Source organism: Pinus tabuliformis, chromosome 7 (assembly GCF_031772625.1).
Source record: "Pinus tabuliformis cultivar Carrire ecotype Pingquan chromosome 7, CPIR1, whole genome shotgun sequence".
NCBI classification, from domain to species: domain Eukaryota; kingdom Viridiplantae; phylum Streptophyta; class Pinopsida; order Pinales; family Pinaceae; genus Pinus; species Pinus tabuliformis.
The window spans coordinates 1,650,547,527-1,650,566,516 of NC_142293.1; the positions used below are offsets into that span (position 1 = coordinate 1,650,547,527).

The 18,990-nt window shown below is 37.4% G+C and overlaps 1 protein-coding gene and 1 long non-coding RNA gene across 3 annotated transcripts; one reads left to right on the plus strand and one right to left on the minus strand.

Moving 5' to 3' along the window:
• Positions 1-6,301: 6,301 nt before the first annotated feature.
• On the plus strand, positions 6,302-7,194 carry LOC149254743 (uncharacterized). Of its 2 annotated transcripts, XR_016266314.1 has the most exons (3): positions 6,302-6,439; positions 6,560-6,659; positions 7,154-7,194. It is a non-coding gene; the product is annotated as an uncharacterized LOC149254743 (long non-coding RNA). The 2 variants fall into 2 exon arrangements; XR_016266313.1 differs by having other exon boundaries at positions 6,330-6,659.
• A 10,966-nt stretch (positions 7,195-18,160) lies between these two features.
• Positions 18,161-18,747, minus strand: LOC149254744 (uncharacterized). The gene has a single exon (XM_089457077.1). It carries the CDS (start codon positions 18,557-18,559, stop codon positions 18,326-18,328), a length of 234 nt encoding a protein of 77 aa, XP_089313203.1. The 5' UTR covers positions 18,560-18,747; the 3' UTR covers positions 18,161-18,325.
• Between the last annotated feature and the right edge of the window lie 243 nt (positions 18,748-18,990).

The following is an 18,990-nucleotide window of genomic DNA, read 5'->3' on the forward strand; positions in this document are numbered from 1 at the left end:
TTCTGAACTGATCTACAAGTAAATGAATCTACCCAATTGATTCAGAAAAGAAAAATCAATACCTGTCAGATCTTGACAACCGATCTGCCACTGCTCTGCTAATTCTCCTGATCCACCTACTGTACCTTCGATTCAGATCCAGCAATATCTAGCAAATCTGCAAAATAATCTTGCTCCAATGAGAAAATCCGTTGTTTCCCAATACAGCCACAAAACTGATCCAATCTGCCTCTCCCGGATAGATCCGCAACTTCTCCGATCTGCAACTTTACGCAGATCTTCCACCAAAGTGAGGCTTTTTGCAAATATTCCACTAAAGGTGAGGTGGCACCTTTCTAAGTGAAAAATCCGCTCCCAAAACGGAAAAATACGCAAGGCAAAATCTTGGCGCGGTTTTTCTGTGCACTTCCGCAACAATCCCGTATGGGCCGAACAGATGCACCAATTGCGCTTCTTGGCGTGACTGTCAGCGAAGAAAACACACCAACTCCCTTCTGCTCAGAGATTAAAAAATCATCTGAGTCTGTGAGCCAGGTGTTACTGCAGTCCACCTGCTCGATCAAGCACAAAGCTCTGTGAGCACACAGCTCTCGTGTACACGTGACCACAAAGGCACTTTTAGCCACGAAGGTGATTCAGCCAGAAAGGAAATAAAAGATCAGGCTCACCCAATCTGAGCTCTGATACCAAGATAAAATATGCACATAATTGAAATGAAGGAGTTGTAGCTCTGAGGTGAGTACTGCACCTGGAGACTACACTCAAATGGAGAGATCACTCTACATTCATGAATAAGAAATTACATCTTTAAGTACATTACTAGAATCAGGAAGTTGCAAACAAACACCTAAATTCTAGGAACAAATCCTAAACTAAGGAGATATGTTACAACTTATTTAACCTTTTCTCCATTAATAAACAAATAATATAATTATTTTCAACTATTCTTCGTGTGTAGTCCATAGGTGATTTAAAAATATTTTTAGTTTTCCATTTTATCCTTCATGAACTTCTTTACATAGTTGTTGAATTGCCTACTACCTATTATTGCACCGAGTTGATTCTCCTTCAGCAGTAACATATTTCAGAAAACTCATTCCAGCATCGATGCTTGTAGATTTCATTTCGGTTGATAAAGGAAGCACATTAATGAGGGTATTAATGAGGGTGCACTAAAAAGTGCAAAACACATTAGTTTGTATGCAGTAGTAGTTTATAAGGGCATAAATCCCAATGCTTCGAGGCACTTCACATCGCGAGATTTGTATTTCTAGGAGGCCAGGGATCTCAAGTTGAGTAAAACGCATGATTACAGAAAATTCATTTTACTAAAGTGTCATGCTAATCTGGAAAACTTATCCACATCCTTGCAGATTTCATTGTAGTTGATAATGGAAATGCATTAGGCATTAATGAGGGCGCGCTAAAATTTTCTCTACAAAGCACAGTAGTTTGTAGGTAGTAGTAATTTAGAAGGGCATAAATCCCAATGCTGGGAGGAACTTCCCATTACCACCACACAATTATAACTATTTTGACTGTATATGATTATTCAGGGCAACCATTTCTATTCAGACATTTTAACTTTATCTATAATTTGCAATGAGATATTTCAAAAAAATGGAAAAGTTTATAATGGATTTGGTCAAATTGCTTCACAATGCATCTTCCAGGATCAGGAAAATGTTTTAGATTCCTTAGAGTTCTATATTTATTTATTTACTTATGAGGTGATTATTAGGTCAGATGAAGTTTATAAAATTGTCACTTCTGGTAGTTATGGTAGTTATCACAGTTAACGATGGTTCTATGGTTTTTATAAATGTTTAACATTCATAATCAAGGCTTATTAATATAAGATAGAAATAAAAGAGACACCCAGTTGATAAAACCTCCATCCACACTAGTCTCCATGAAAGAAGTGAAGATGGAGTCTCGCAAAAAATATCTGGTGATATTCATGGTCTCATTTGCAACAATTGTGATGGATATGAGCCCATGATTAGTAGTACAACATTTTGTCAGAGACAATATAGGATGCGATCGATATTACTTAGATTTTCAAGGTTAGGCTTCTAGCAAAATATTTCAGGTTAGAGAACTGTAAGTACTAGGGTTTAGAAATATATATGCAATAGAGGTGTGGGATCATATTTAAAATTACAAAAAAAAAAATATTTCATTTAGATATTTGGAAGTTGTTTCACTTTCCATGAATAATATCTGGGCACTTCAGATATGATTACATTATTATAGATCATATATAATGAGTCCATAATTAAAATATAAAACTCACTAACTTTATTCATCTCTTTACTCAATTACATCATGCTTATATAGGAATAACACCTAACTAATTCCTAACTACTCACAACCGATTCCTGTTCAACTGCTCATAACTACTTCTATTTCAACTGCTTCATAACTAACCATTTCTGCATTAGCATTATTCTCACATCCTCCCTTAATGGAGAAATGGAACTTGTACTTTGAACATCTGCTGTATTCTCTAGATTGATCTAACTACTGCATTAACAGAGGGTAGTTGGAATTAATACCTTTCTACCACTCCCCCTTAATTCCAACTATATAACAAACTATATATTCTTAATGATGACGACTTAAACTTTAACTTGCCTGCTGGTCTAAGTCTCAGCTAGGCTTACAACAAAATATTTCATTTTTGTCTTCTTATTAAAAGTTCCATGCTTGTTCCTTTTCCATTGCTGGTGCAGTTTCATCTTCACCTTTTTGGGTTTCCTTATGAAATTCCTTTGCTCCTTGCGTACATACTTAACGTCAACAACCTCTTTTGGATTGAGAGGCAATGCAAGATCTCGAACGAGGTAATTTAATTCATGTTCTCCCCACTTTCCATGAGGAACCAACGAAGGAGTCACCAAATTGCATTCATCTTCGAACATGAGCGGCCTTCGAAGAACATCCATGGTAGTATCCTCCAATGTAGCAGTCATCTTGAAAGTAGATCCAATAAAACTTCTAACAACCGGGCAAGTTTTAATCTCAGTGATTTCTTCAACAGGGTGATCCTCAACAACATGAGTGATTTCTTCAGGGACAGGATCGTCAACAACATGAAACTCTTTGTCAATGGACTCAAAAATACTGCTAATCCCAAATGGGTTCATGAGAAAAGGATCATTAAAAGATCATTGTCAAAAAAATCTAAAATAATAGACATATCAGTTAGCTTTATCACACTTCAATCAGCTTTATCACACGTCAAACAAAACGCCTTTTCTACTGCCTCTCTCTGCTCTCCTTGGCCCTCCGGGCTCCTCCAATCAGACCAGCTGTCACAAACGGTGCTCACTAACAGCACTCTCTTGAACAAGACCCACTTACACGATTTTTGCAACAAAACAAAGAAAATAACCGGGCCGACTGAAAAAGAATATGACCACGGTAGTAGAAACGATTCTTGACAGTCTTCGACAGCACCAGGCAATGTTCTGGACAGGGACTCCACGCACGGCAGCACTCCACGCAATCTTAAAACTACAGCACCCGACGGTTAACTAACCATTTCTGCATTAGCATTATTCTCACATCCATGGATCCCTACATTCTGCAAAACATCACTTTGATGCCCCTACTTTATCATATATTGACAGTGGCAGCACAATTTAAAGATATTTGTTTTGTCCATGTAAGAGGAAAGTTCAATAAAATGGTTAATAAGCTCTCTAAGAAATTTGTGCTATGTCCGATAGGTATGCTTCAGACTGAAGATCATGAGGACGAGGAGCATATTCCCATGCCTTAATTCAATATCTCCCTATCAGCTCTCAATTAGCTTATAAATGGAAAATTGCACTATTTGTGGTGATAGGAGGACAAGATGAAGAGGATATCCGAATCCTTGTGGAAAGGGTGTTGTTCATTTTATTTTTGAAAATAAGATTTGAGGCTACCAGCTTCCCACTTTTTGCATGTAAATGTTTGTAACCAGTGATTTTATGCCCATACATTGATAGTAACCAAATGAAATGCTATAAGCATACCTTGGATTAATATAGGTTCTCTCGGCCTTACTTTTTTATGCCTGGTCTCGAGTCTTGACACCTTCAAAATGTAATTTGTCTTCTCCTTTTAAATATAAAAGTTATGATTTTTTCCATTCAAAAGAAAAACAAAAGGCCATTTCCCAAGGTTCTCAAACCTGGTAAGCAATTATATTAAGAATAAGTCAAAAGTTTCTCTCAATACTTGATGTACTTGGGAATCTACTTTTATGATTTCATCGGAAATTTATTGGAAACTAATTAAGGCCATTCGTTTGACAATATAGGGTGGATGAGAAATGGTCCTAAGACATAGATCTGTCCATAATAGAATATGCAGGTCTTTTAACTTATGATTTTTCACTTCAGTGAATTATGGCTTTTCAAATTGAAACAAATCTTACCAACATTAAATGACTATAATCCACAGAACAGTTATATTGTTTGCGCTTAAGATTTGTCCATAGACCTGAGAGGATACATCACACGACCTTTTTCGGTCCAAATTTGTGCATTATGTTTCACCTTTGTTCAATATTGGTTGATCTCTATGTCCTAACATCAAAATCTAGATAGCATCCATCCATCATTATATTGTTGGTATACTATCTACTTATATTTAGATGCCTGGTACCTATGTACATCATCAGCCTACCATTTGTCTAATACCACTCTTGTAGCCTACAAAATTAGATTTATGCCTAAGTTTGCAGGCTTCTCACCCAACGATGATTTTAGATAGGTGTATTTCATAATATGCATGAAATGTTCCCCTTTATAGTTATTCGAGCCCAAAATGACCCTTAAACTTTATAGCATAAGCATCATGTTATCATGCAAACTTAGCCCAATGAATGTAGTCAACCCAATTCATGTTACAGTTGGAAGGCCTCTCCATTTAGAATGACACTTTTATCAGTGAAATCTAATTATTCTTCTTTGTTTTGTTTTTTTTAGAATTTGACGATATAATTTTTGCAAGATTGTGGTTTTTTGTTGTTTAAAATTCATTCTTGAATGCATAAATGAATTTAGTGCTCTGAAAAACTCTTGGAGCACTTGAATTATACAGATTTCACAGCTCAAACATGTGATTCCAACAAATCCCTCCAGAATTTTGAACAAAATTGCAAAAAAAAATATACATAAAAAAAGGCCATAACATAAAAGAGCTGGACTATGACTTTACGATATCAGGAGGTGTCCCTAATGAATATATGCTACGTCTTAATAATCAAATCTAAATGTATTCCAAGACAGTCAACTCACTAAAAACTCAATCGCACATTGTCCAAAAACAATTGAGTGATATTGAATTCATTATAATAAATTTTAGTTGTTTGGTATCAAATTCCAAAGATGTGCTTAACAACCAAGCAAAATGATCTTTGCACGAAAGAAAGTGCACTTCAAGGAACAAAATTCCAAATAAGCACATAAAACCACACTACACCACAAGAACAATTAAATAAATATAGCCAAGCGACTTAGAGAGTTAAAAGTTAAAATAAAGCATAACTATATGATACCACTTATTAGTCCCTGCCATCTGGCATCCGGCAGGGACTATAGTAACCGTTCGGAGCCGAGTTAGCATTAATTTGCAAACTTTTCGTATGTTATTTGCAGTGATATTGTAAAGTTTGGAGTTGACTTCAGTTGACTTTGCCTTCGCCATCTTATTTGGCCTCTTCCCGAGGCGGAAGAGGCCCGACCATAGCCTAAATTGCTATTTAGGCACAATGAACAGCGCCTGACCGTTAGCGGTTTGCTCTTAATGCTAACATTAATTGGCTAATGTTTAATGTTATTTCGTATGATATCCGAACGGCATACATATGGTAAGGTTTGGTTCATGGCGCGAGGTGTCCGCCTACCGGCTCATATCTGCATGTTGACCACTTGGCATGCACCTCCATTCCTTCTTATATCACCACACCCATGCCTTCACACAGCATCGAACTAGTAGGTTGCCTTCACACAGCATCGAACTAGTAGCTTGTATTCGCTACGCGCAACTTCATTTCTGGCTGGTTTTGCTCTGAAATTAATCAGTTTTCCTCTTCTTGGATCATCTTAACAATGGCAGCTGTTTCGCAAGCTCTTCTGCCATTTTCATTTCATTTTTTGCCAACCTTTTTTCTTGATGACAGTTATTTTTATTTTCCGTAGTTCTGCAATTGTTCGTAGCAGTCGAGATTAATGTCGGTTTTGTTTGTAAATTGCAGCGACAGGGCTGAGTGCGGCTCGGCTAAATTCCCATTTGCCAGAACCATACGCCAATTTCCTGTCTCCTTATCAGTTTCTAGAACTGTGAAACACACATTTGCATAATATTAGCGAACAAATTCAATGTCAGAGGAAATGAGATTTCTATTTCATATTAGGCAATTATCTATTTATTTAAATAAGCAGTGGGTTTCTCTCTTATCCTTTTTATGCATTTTCTCTTTTTGGCCTTTAATGTTAAAATATATACTGTAATTTTGACATATTTTCTCTTAATGTCTTTTTGAACATATAAATAACTGCAGGTCTGGGCTGGGGCAATTTGCAATAACAGAGTTGTTCTAATCCTGTGGAATAGAGGCGGTTCTCTCGGCCTTTGGCCTTTATTCCTTTTTTTATTCGAAGGTAATATTGTTCGTTGGAAAAACTAAAGGCATGAATAAATTATCTATTGTGACCCTTCAATTGTTAGGGTCTTTTTTGAAATTTCTCCTATAGTTTTGACCTGTACAAAGGGGAAGCAATATTTGAGTTTACTGTGTTATCAGCCGTTGGCTCACTGCTGTACGTATGATTATCAATAAGTTTTTGTTTGTAACTTCAATATCTCAAAGTTTACTTTCATTTACATCGTTATTTAAAGTTTCAATTTACACTTTTGTTCACAGTTTCGGCGTACATCCTTGTTTACAATTTCCCTTTTAATTACCTTCATTTTCAGTCCAGTATAATATTACTAATATTATTCCGGTGAATGTGCAGTACCTTCTTCCTCTAGGTTTTGGAATATATATATATATAGATATTGAATATATATATATATAGATATATCAAAGGATTGATTCGAGTGGCAGACCTATGTTTGCTAACTGGAACCATTTTCATCCTTCTTTCTCTAGGTCCTGAAATTCACCATTTGTGGATGCCATGGTTCAAGCAATACACGAAAGCGGACAATTCTACAGATGAGGACTAGCTAATAGATAATGGACAGAAGACAAGGCAGAGAAAGAATTCATACCGCTTAGACCAATTCATATCGCTCATACCGCACAGAAAGAATTCATACCGCTTGAGTTTTGGTCAATTCAGGTTCTCAGGAAAGCTAGCAAGTGATGACCGCCACGTTCTCAGGAAAGCTAACCAGTGGTGACCTCCACCTTCGATTAGCTTTAACAGGAGGAAAAATGGCAGGTTATCGTCTACGAGCTTTAACAGGAAAAATAACAACAGACATACATCTCGATTCGTTATGGACAAGTGGTCCGAGCATAAATCCATGTGGCATACTTGTGAAAGTATGCAGGCATGGATACCATCTGTCGAAAATATCTAATATCATTGTGTTAAATGTGCCACTTTGATTTATATTTATTAATAACAATTTTTATTTTTATTTTTAAATTAAATACTTTACTGAGTTTACGATGGCTAGCTTTCAAATGTTGTTTGGTAGCTTCAATGTGATAGAGGGTAGCATGATGGTCCTTGTCTGCTTGTTTCAAGGCGATTATTCAATACAAACATTAAGTTACATCTATTTGCAATCTAATCTTGTCCGAGCCTCTGTCTTTCACATGTTTTACGTGCATACAAATTACTACTACTACTGTATTTGCTTGTATATGATAAGTAGACAGAGCAAGAAACTACACAGTAACATAGTTACACCGTGGGTAATACCATGAAGTAAGATAATTCTGTATAGAATTTTGTCTCAGACCTAGGTTAGCCTTGAAGGCCAGGTCGTTTGTAGCAGGGAACATGGAGTCCCAAGTTCAAAGATCTAAATCTAAAGAGTAATTCAACTCATAATATCGTTTCCAGCAGATAACATGGAGTCCCAAGTTCAAAGATCTAAATCTAAAGAGTAATTCAACTCATAATATCTAAATAAGGAAGTCATTACATTAACCATTTTACAACCATGACCTCAACAAAAGTATGAAACATTAGCTAGCAAGCAAATAATTGGTAAGATTCGGTGAAATCGTGTGTAGCTCTAGCGTGCAACGCATAAGTAATAAAATTACAGAACATATTACATGCTACAATTTTTCAGTAATCATTGAAGGAGGAACTAGACAATAGTCTACACGACGTAAGAAAGAATAATAAATCTGAAAACATTGAAAATACATGTTCTAGCAGAACTGGGTAAGAACCAAGATCGAATAGGGAGAACATATCCATTTATACATTAAGTAACTAATGAAAAATTGTTTTGGGTATTTTGTAAAATCAATAATTATAATTTTATAAATGGTACAAACGCCCCTATGGGGACATGGCCTTATGGCCAAAACTAGATAGTCAACGCAACGTATGCATGTAACTATTAAAACAAACTAAAGTTTGTCTGATACGAGTCTTAGCCAAAAGCATGGTAACCCTATTTCAACAAGTGACAAGAGGTTTAGAGGAACCTGTGAAATGGTAAGTGCATGTCGTAGCTACCCAAAATCTCAATTGTAGCAGTAAGAAGGATCCTAGATCTGAATGGAACTGTCGAATGCACCATATTGATTAGTCAAGAGTCTTTGTAAATGGACTTAAACAACCCCAGAAACACGTAGTTGAGAAATGAACTGGTGAATACCTGAGTTAGCTGTTGAATTCCAAGCACTCGACCTCCAGGGGGAAAAGAAAATTAATACTATTAATGACAACATTGTTATTAATGAAGAAGAGGAGGAAACCCCTAACTAGTTGTGGGAGCTTACCTCCCGTGTATCGTATTGTAGACAAAAACTCTTAGATGTTGAGACCCTCGGCGACACCTACATAGCCTGAGTTGTAAAGTATTGATGAGGGTTCATTCCATTCCATCCCTGTCAAGACTATGGAAAAATATATTAAATCTCTAGAGCCTGAGTGATCTGAGGACGGGAAAAAAAACAAAATTAGAGTTAAAAAGAGCTACAGCATCGAAACCCACGTCATCCTTGCACTCAAACTTTGCAAGGGGTGCTTCCCATAGCTTCTGCAAACTGATATTATCATTTCTCTCAGTATCCCACTCATACAAACTATTCGGTAACAGCAAGATTAACAGTATCATTCCATTCCATATCATGCTGTGGGCTAGATAAAAAACTATCCGAACTATGTGCAGGACCCTCGGCGACACCTACATAGCCTGAGTTGTAAAGTATTGATGAGGGTTCATTCCATTCCATCCCTGTCAAGACTATGGAAAAATATATTAAATCTCTAGAGCCTGAGTGATCTGAGGACGGGAAAAAAAACAAAATTAGAGTTAAAAAGAGCTACAGCATCGAAACCCACGTCATCCTTGCACTCAAACTTTGCAAGGGGTGTTTCCCATAGCTTCTGCAAACTGATATTATCATTTCTCTCAGTCTCCCACTCATACAAACTATTCGGTAACAGCAAGATTAACAGTATCATTCCATTCCATATCATGCTGTGGGCTAGATAAAAAACTATCCGAACTATGTGCAGGGACTCGCTGCGATGCAGCCTCCCTTGTTACCCAAGAGATTGTTAAAAGTTAAAACAAAGCATAACTATATGATACCACTTATTACCCAAGAGATTGTCTACATCGTAGTGAGTAATGGGTGACATGCTACCATTGAATTCATCACCTGCATTGGAGGTGGCGATCAGGGTTTGGTGGGTTGAAGAGTGAAGAGAGTTTCATGGCTACAATGTTGTCTCTAGATCAAGAATTACCCAACCCTTCTCCTCTTTTCTAACCTATACTTAAAGCCTACATTGTAGTGAGTGAAGGGTAACAAACTACCATTGAATTCAGTGCCTACAATGGAGGAGGTGGTCAGAGTTTGATGGGTTGAAGAGTGGAGAAAGTTTCATGTCTACAATGTTGTCTCCAGATCAAGAATTACCCAACTATTCTCCTCCTATCTAACCCATACTTAAATAGGATCAAGTACCTCTCATAGGTTGACCTCACTGTCGGTAAAAGAGAAATATTACAGAAAATCCCAAATTTCCTGCCTGCATGCTTTATCCTCAAAAAGAAAATGCCAAAAAAAGGTATTCTCATTTGTAGGCTTGTAGATTTGATCCAAAATTGCTGCCTATTTTGATTTCTATTGCAGTGCCTCCAACTAAGACGCATCTCTTTCCTTTCAGAACAACTTTATCCTTTGTCTCAAACCCTGTCATTTTACAAATAGTTCATAAACTCTTATTTCCAGCTCTGTCTAGGTGTAATATGGTTGGAAAACTCCAATAATGCACTACATTATTCCTGTTATATGTCACCTTGAACAACCTATACTTTTCTGGAAAAATGGTTTCCAAACTTAACAAAACAACCATAGTATGCATGAAATCGAACCTACTTTCCTTTGACAACCACTAAAGCATAAATACGTTTTTCCTTTAAATTGTTTTCCCCTTTTTCTTTTCTTTTTTTTCAAGTAGAACAACATATGTTCAGGCTGATGGAAATCTTTCAACCAAGGGTTCTCTCTAATGTGAAGTCTTAATTACACCTCATACTCCCATTCGTGATATTTCCCTTACAAAGTTCAGCGCAAGAGAGTTATGCACAGGGAATCTCAGATTAGAAAATGAGTATGCTTGGTGAGTGTTAGGTTGTATGTGTGTTAAGATTCTTCTACTGAAAAGGGAATGGAAAGTAAGCCTTTCTTCAAGTTTTGCATTGGGAAAAGAGGTTTCCACTTTTTAGAGATTTAATCCCTCTCGGTGCTTAATAGATCTAGAATTAAAATAAATCTACATCCCAAAAATATATATAAACCACTCAAATTTTGTTTTCTTTCATTGTTGAAACATTCATCTACCACATTCATTAGTTGGCTTTCTTTTTAATTCCTGGTCAATCAACCTAAATCAATGTATAATGGCCTTCCAAGGACACTGAATTAGATCAACATAATCATAGCGAGGGGCTATAGCTTATGTAAGATAAAAGGACCTTTGAATTATTTATTTATAGAACGAAATAAACGTTATTGAAATCTTCGAATTCCCCTAAATGGCTTCACATACGGCCTTACTTTGACTTAACCAAGGCATGGTACATGGGACGGTTATATTGCTTCACTTTCGGCTCTCTCTCCTCAAATTTGGTGAATTTAAAGTCGTTGGAAATGTGCAGTCGATTGTTGAAATTTGAAATCACATTCATTGGAATTGTGAGATATATAATTTGGTGAATCTAAAATCGTTGGAAACGTTCAGTCGATTGTTGAAATTAGAAAGGACATTCATTGGAATTGTGAGATATATAATTTGGGGAAGATGGTAATTTTTTATTATCTAAAGTATTTTTTTAAATATATAAATTAATTTAATTACCTATAAATTAATTTAGACATTTTAAAATTTTTTTACTTTTAGATATTTTTTCGTATTAGTTAAATTTTTTCCATTTTTACGGAGAAAGATAAAAATTATGAAGTCACAATTTTAGATCAAAAGATTTATGCAGATTTCTAATGCTTTAAATAAACCAGAGTAAACGTTTCCCGAAGCTTGTTCTGTATAAGTCTAGTGATCCAATCCCGAACAAAATTGTTGTTGGAAAACATTGATTCCAACCTTTGTCTGCATTTAATGCGCTGTCTAATTTCTTCTGGAGAGTTTAGAAGGAAGTTTCGAAAGTTTAGTTAGCCTCCTGAGGAAGCCATCGCCACCGAAATTTGAGAACCTTCATCATGATATATAAAATCATTCTTTGCCCATGTAAATACCAAATTGTGTTGTGTGAAGTTCTTCACTCTCTGATATGGTATCAGATCTCAGGTGAGCTATGTGTAGTGGCTGTGGAAGATTGCAACCTGTGGAAATGTCGTCAGACTTCCAGAAGTCCCTGGCGTGTGTGAAGATTGGTGAGGATGTTTTGTGCCTGTCGACCATCATATTAGTCTGCTGCGGTGAAGAACTGAAGACTGCAGCAGAGTGTTTTGTTTGTTGCAGTATTGTGTGTGAAAGAGCTGTAAGAGAGCCTGCTGTGTGCGGTTTTTAAGAGCTGTGTGGAGTGAGCCCTTCTATTGGCACTGATTAGAGAGCGTCGGTGTTGAGAGTCGTGGACGGAGGTGCGGTGTGGTGCAACTAAGATTGTTGTGAACAGTGTGTTGTGGAAACGCATTTAAGAGGTTGTTGCTCTACCTCTAGCAACTTTTAGTGCAGCGTATTCATGTTATATGCAGCCGGGTGTGGAACCGGACAGAACGTGGAGTGTTCTCCTCTAGCTGTGAGTGGCTACTGAGAGTAAGCCAGCGCGGTGCTCTGTTTTTTTCGATTTTGTAGAACTATTGTGCTGGCGTTTTAGATCGGATCTAGTGGAATCTCGGCTCGTGGTTTTTGCTTTATGTTCCTCATCTGTTGCAAAAGAAAAAATCTGTTTGCAGCGGGTAAAGGCTCTGGGGAAGGGCGAATTGGCTAAAGCTGTTGTGTAAGAGAGTATTGAATGTGATTTCGGTGTTCGAGCCACGAAAGTAGGAGAGAGCCGATGCGTTTTGACTGTCATTTTCTTCTGTTTGGAGCTCAAAAGAACCTTCGTTGGAACAAATTGTGACAAGGCACTTAATATTCCAAGGGTAAAGATGATTTTATAAATGCGTCTGCACGATAGTCATCCATTCAAGTGAGAAATTTGGTATGAGAAAAACAAAATTGAAGTTTTTTGGTTTTACTTGGAATTAAGTTGATAATTACTTGGAGTTACGTGGATATTTTACATATTGGGGCTATTTACCATAAAAATAAGTCTATGAATTTCTGCTATCTTTATTGTTAATACAAAGCCCTAAGTTTATGCAACGTGCTAAGTTTGAACTAAAAATAAAATTGTGGTCGTTGTTTTGAGATTGTGCTCCTAGGTTCGTGGAAGTTCCCAATTAAGTGAAAGGTGATTTGTGGTGTTGATTAGTGAGTGGTTTCTTAATTTTCAGAAAATAGGTGTTATCATTTAGAAAGACTCTTCAAAAATTGATGAGTCGAATGATTAAATGATGTTTTGTTTGTCATTATGGAATAAAAAAATAATGTTTTGTTTGTGATTATGGAATAAAAAAATATTAAGAAAAAGGGAAAGGAATTGTTAATTTGCACAGTGGGTAAAATTAAAATTGTGGTGGCTGAATTTTGGTGTGGATGCTCAGATCTCAGCTTGCACCTGTCGTGAGCTAGTGTTGTTTGGTTGTTGTTGCAGATTTACAATTAAATTGTTGCAGACTTACAATTAGTGTTGTTTGGTTGTTGTTGCAGATTTACAATTAAATTGTTGCAGACTTACAATTAGATTTGAAGGGCTTTCGCAGACAAGATCATAAAGTTTTGAAGCGTGGTTGAGTCTTAGCGCCTGTGCTTGTTGAAAATGGAGACAAAATGGAGGCCATAAGAAAAATGGTTAAAAAATGGCAGTCTGAAAAAAGGAAAAATGACAAAATGGAACTCTTGCAAGTGCGACAAGAGCTGGATGCCATTCTAAAAATTTCAAACAATGGCAAGTGCTCAATCGGTATGAAATGCAGAATAATGGAGCTTGAAAGGAAAAGACTAAAATTACTGAAGCAGGAGGAATTATTTTGGAGACTCAAAAGCAGAGCCTTATGGCTTAAAGAAGGCGACAAGAACACGAAGTTCTTCTATAATTTTGCAAATGCTAGACGCCAGAAAAATGTCATCTGGAAGATAAAGAATGGGAACAGAGAAACGCTTGTATCCCAATAGGATATCACAAAAGAAGCGGTAGAACATTTTAAAAAACAATACAGTAGACAGTCAGATGCTGCTTTCCAGGATATCCTCTAGGGTATTGAGGTGGCCCCACAGATGTTCGACGATGAAAAAAATGAAGCCCTATTCAGACCTGTTACCGAAGAGGAACTTCTTCGAACTATAAAGTCTTTTAAGCCAGATAAAAGCCCCGATGTCGATGGCTGGACTATCGAATTCTTCTCCCATTTTTTTGACCTCATCAAGCTCGACTTGCTGAGGATGGTAGAGGCGACTAGGATGTCGGGCAGTGTTCACAATCTCACCTCTTCCACTCTGATTGCCTTAATTCCGAAAAAGAGGGAGGCGGAAACTTTCAGCGATTTCAGACCTATATCTTTATGCAACATCTCATTCAAGATTATTACCAGAATTATTGCAGAAAGAGTTAAAGGCACTCTGGCTTCACATTTAACCAAGGATCAGTACGCCTTTCTGAAGGGTCGTAATATTATGGATGCAGTCGCAAACACCCAGGAGTGCCTTTACTCTATGTCTACAAACAATATTGAGGCGGCTATTATGAAGATAGACCTACAGAAAGCCTTCGATTGCCTCGATTGGGGATTTATCAAATGCCTTCTGGCTAAGATTGGACTGAGGGCATGTGCCATCCGATGGATCATGGCGTGCGTGGAGAACGTGAATTACGCAGTCATCATAAACGGAATCCCCTCCCATTTCTTTCAGGCTGAAAGAGGCTTGCGTCAGGGATGTCCCCTTTCACCTCTTCTCTTCATCTTAGCCATGAATTCTCTAAGTATACACATCAACAAAGCGGTTGCGGACAACAGATATATGCCTATTAAGATTTGCAGACAAGTCTACATCTCGCATAATCTCTTCGTTGACGATGTTCTCCTTTTCGCAATGCTCTGTAGGATGTCGTGGACTTGCTTGAAGTACATTTTGGACAGATTTCAAAAGGCTACAGGACTCTATATCAACAAAGGGAAATCCTCCCTTTATCACAACAGCGACAACCTGGAGATGGTAAAATCGATATCTGATTTATTTGGCATTGAGTCTAGACCAATCAATGAGGGATTTAAATATTTAGGCTTTCACCTCAAGGCAAAGGGCTACTCTAAGCTGGACTGGCTCTGGTTAACCGCAAGATATTATAACAAGATAGCCGCCTGGGAACATCGGAGCTTATCATTGGCAGGCAGGGTCATTCTTTCCCAATCAGTGCTGTTCGAGATGGCCGTTTATTGGGCACACCTCTTCTTTCTCCCGGAAAGTATTGTCCAAAAGTTGAACAAGATCACGGCCAATTTCATCTGGGGCGGCAAGTCTGAGAGATCAAAAATCCACCTCTCCAAATTGGAATATATCTCTTTGCCTAAAAGCCTGGGCGGTTGGGGCTTAAAGGACCTGAGATCTTTTGAAAAGGCCCTCTTATGCAAAACGCTCTGGCGTGGGATCTTTGGGGAAAGTCCATGGAGCGACACTATCAAATTTAAATACTTAAAAGGAAAAATTCTTGAATTTTGGTACAGAACCAGATCTATCGGCTCCAAATAGGGATCAGCCATTTGGCTCAGTCTTCGAAAATTTCAGCATCTCTTCCTAAAAAATCTCAAGTGGAGAATTCATACGGGTCATCGCATTTTTATCAGAATCGACTCCATCGCCTGCAGTCGGGGATCCATTTCTTTTCCTGAATCTCTTTTATTTGCTCTTCACAGACAAGGCTTCTTCACATGGGACCATATCATCGCTGATTGGTGTGGCTCTGTCCCCCAATGGAAGGACGTGGATGACCTTCTCCTCCCTGTTGAACTCTGCTCCTCATGGAATGCCGTCCAATCCTCTCTTACAGGCAGTGGGATTCGTCGACATGGCACATCTGACTGCCTAGTCTGGTCAAACGCTCAGGTTCCAGCTCGTGTGAAGGATATCTACCTTGACCTCATCTCTTCAAGGGCGCCGCAAGCAACCTCTATCTTTCCCACGTCCTTCTGGAAATCAGGATGCCCCCCCAGGACGATCTTCTTTGCATGGCTGGTCTATAACAACAAGAACCTTTCGTGGGACAACCTGAGGAAAAGGAATTGGCAAGGCCCAAGCCGTTGCCCGATGTGCGAATCCGACGAAGAATCAAATCTTCACATGTTTGTCCAATGCAGGTCTTCACAACATATCTGGTATGATTTAGCAAATATTTTTGGTTTTCCTCACATTGTTTTTGACTCTATCCATGCAGCTTTCGCCTGGTGGTGCAACCAACAGAAGCCAATGTGTTTTCTCATCATCATTATGATATGGTGTGCTTGGATCTAGAGGAACCACAAAATTTTCCGTGATTCCAAAGTTCCCTATTCTAATATCCTCCATCGCATCATTGCTATATATGACTCCATTTCAATTTAGCTAGATTTTTGTTTCCATCTAAATTGTTTTTTTTCTTTTTGTAATATGGTGATACTGACTCAAAATGCGACTGCATATATGCCCCATTGTAATGACAGAATATCATGTCAATCTGCTTTTTGGAGTTTTTTTTTTTATCCATCTGCCTCAGTTTATGCTTTACATCCCTGATCGTGGCTTCTAAAGCCACCTTTATGTATCTCATGAAGACTGTTATATTATCTTAATATAATAAAATTATGCTTTTTTCTCTGAAAAAAAGAAAAGAAAGAAAAAGAATGTGTTTTTTCTGAGCGTGAGGAAGTCGAGAAATGCGTAGAATAATGTTTGATAGCGATTCTTTTGATAATGTTTTTTGAGAGAGTCTATTTGGAAGTATTTTTGGGCCGAGTAATATATATATATTTTTTTCGTTAGTAGAATAATGTTTGATAGTGATCTTTTTGATAATGTTTTTTGATAGAGTCTATTTGGAAGTATTTTTTGATAATGTTTTTTGAGAGAGTCTATTTGGAAGTATTTTTGGGTCGAGTAATATTTTTTTTATTTCGATAGTAGAATAACGTTTGATAGCGATCTTTTTGATAATGTTTTTTGAGAGAGTCTATTTGGAAGTATTTTTGGGCCGGGTAATATTTTTTTATTTCAATAGTATTTTTGAGTCTGAAAAATTATTTGATAAACATAATTGTTTTATTGATGAACAATCTATTCCACATGAACCTGCAATCACTCAAAGCAAAACTTGTTTTTCCACAACCTAATCGTTAGAAATTTGATTGGATCTACTTCTAAGATGGCCACATTGGAGGATACGAACATGGATGTTGTTCAGAGGCTCCACATGTTCGAAGATGAGTGCATTTTGGTGGATGAAGAGGATCTTGGTCGCATACTTTACAAGGATCCTTGTGATGGAAAGTGACATACTTTACAAGGTTCCTTGTGATGGAATGTGGGGAGAGCATGAATCGAATAACCTTGTTTTCATTGTTCGGGATTTTGCCTTGCATCCCAATCCAGAAAATGAGGTTGTTAAATACGTAAGAAAAGAGCAGTTGAAGGAGCTCATAAGGAAAGCAAGAAATGTGAAGGTGAAACTCCATCAACAAATGAACAAGTATGGACCCTTTAGCAAGAAGGCAAAAAATGAAAGATGTGTTATCAAGTAGTGTGTTGTAGAAAATCAAAGATGTGTTATCAATTAGTGTATTGTAGAAAATCCAAATTATGTTGTAAGCGTAGTGACCAACAAACATGTCAATGTATGTGTTGTATGTATTGTGCTATAGCGTATTTTGTGTATTTGTCATATAGTTGGAATTAAGGAAAATATTGCAAAACATTAATTCCAACCACTGTCTGCATTTAATGTGCTATTTAGTTTCTTCTAGAAAATTCAGGTTCGAGAATTCAATTAGCTTCCTCAGAAAGCCATCACCATCAACATTCAAGAACCTTCATCATGATGTATAAAATCATTATCCGGCCATGTAAATACCAAGTTGTGTTGTGTTAAGTTCTAGGCTCTTTGATAACTATATATTCTTGAAACTTACTCAATGAGTTGAAAAAAAAAATGCCTCGAGGTTTCTGAACATCTATGAATGGGAAGGCACACAATTGAAGAGAAGCCATAGAATCCATGAAATGAAATGAGATTAATAATAATAATAATAATAAACTCAAAAAATAAAAAGAAAAAATTAGGAATCCACTGCTTTTTCGGCATTTTCTTTCCAGTGAAATCAAATTCCATTACGAAATATTAACACATATTGATCTGAACTTGCAGTGCATATGAGGATTAAAAGAATAATTTTCAGAGGAGAAATATTTTTTGCTTTATACAATACAAATTGAAATCGGTGCAGCAAATGGACCGTCCAAATCCTATATCGATTCCTAGAAATAACTTTGTAATCTGAATGTTTCAGAATGGGCGAAAAAAAATTTCAACACTCCACCGACACCAATCTTATATTATCCGTCTCTGATTTGAAGGTACAGACCGCGGGAAAAGCAGAGCGAAGACCATCCATGAGCTCGCCGTTGCTGAGACTGCGCTCTTCTGCTATCGGTAGCAGCTTTTTCTCGAAAGGACGCCGTCCCCTCACACACAGCTTCTGCCGAGGGGAGACTTCCAACCACTGCATATCAGCTGTTGCTGTCATCTTGGTAATCGCCATTTAACAGAATGGGTCGAAAACAATTTTGAAATGAAAATCCGAATCTGCACCAAAAGCTAGGTGAAACTCTTAGCAAACTACAATACTAGGCAAGATAGAGTGCGTTTAATAAACAAGAATGTTTGCAGAGCACACAATTTAGAAAATCAGGGCTCAAAATAAATCTCGAGGGAGTGATTTCCACGACGTCTTGTGTTAGCTGTGCCATGAATTTAAAGGTGCTGCAGTGTAACCTTCATTTAACGCGTAAAGCTAAGAGAAGGAAACTTGTTGTTCATTCGCCGAAACTCCCCCAAATTGACAGCACAACCCCTCTCTCGAAGCTTCTAACCATATATTTACGATAAAAATTCCCTGGAGTCGTGATTTCCACGGTGCCCGATGTTGGCTGTCATGCGCTGTGCCGTGAATTTGAAAAGGGTGGTGCGTAG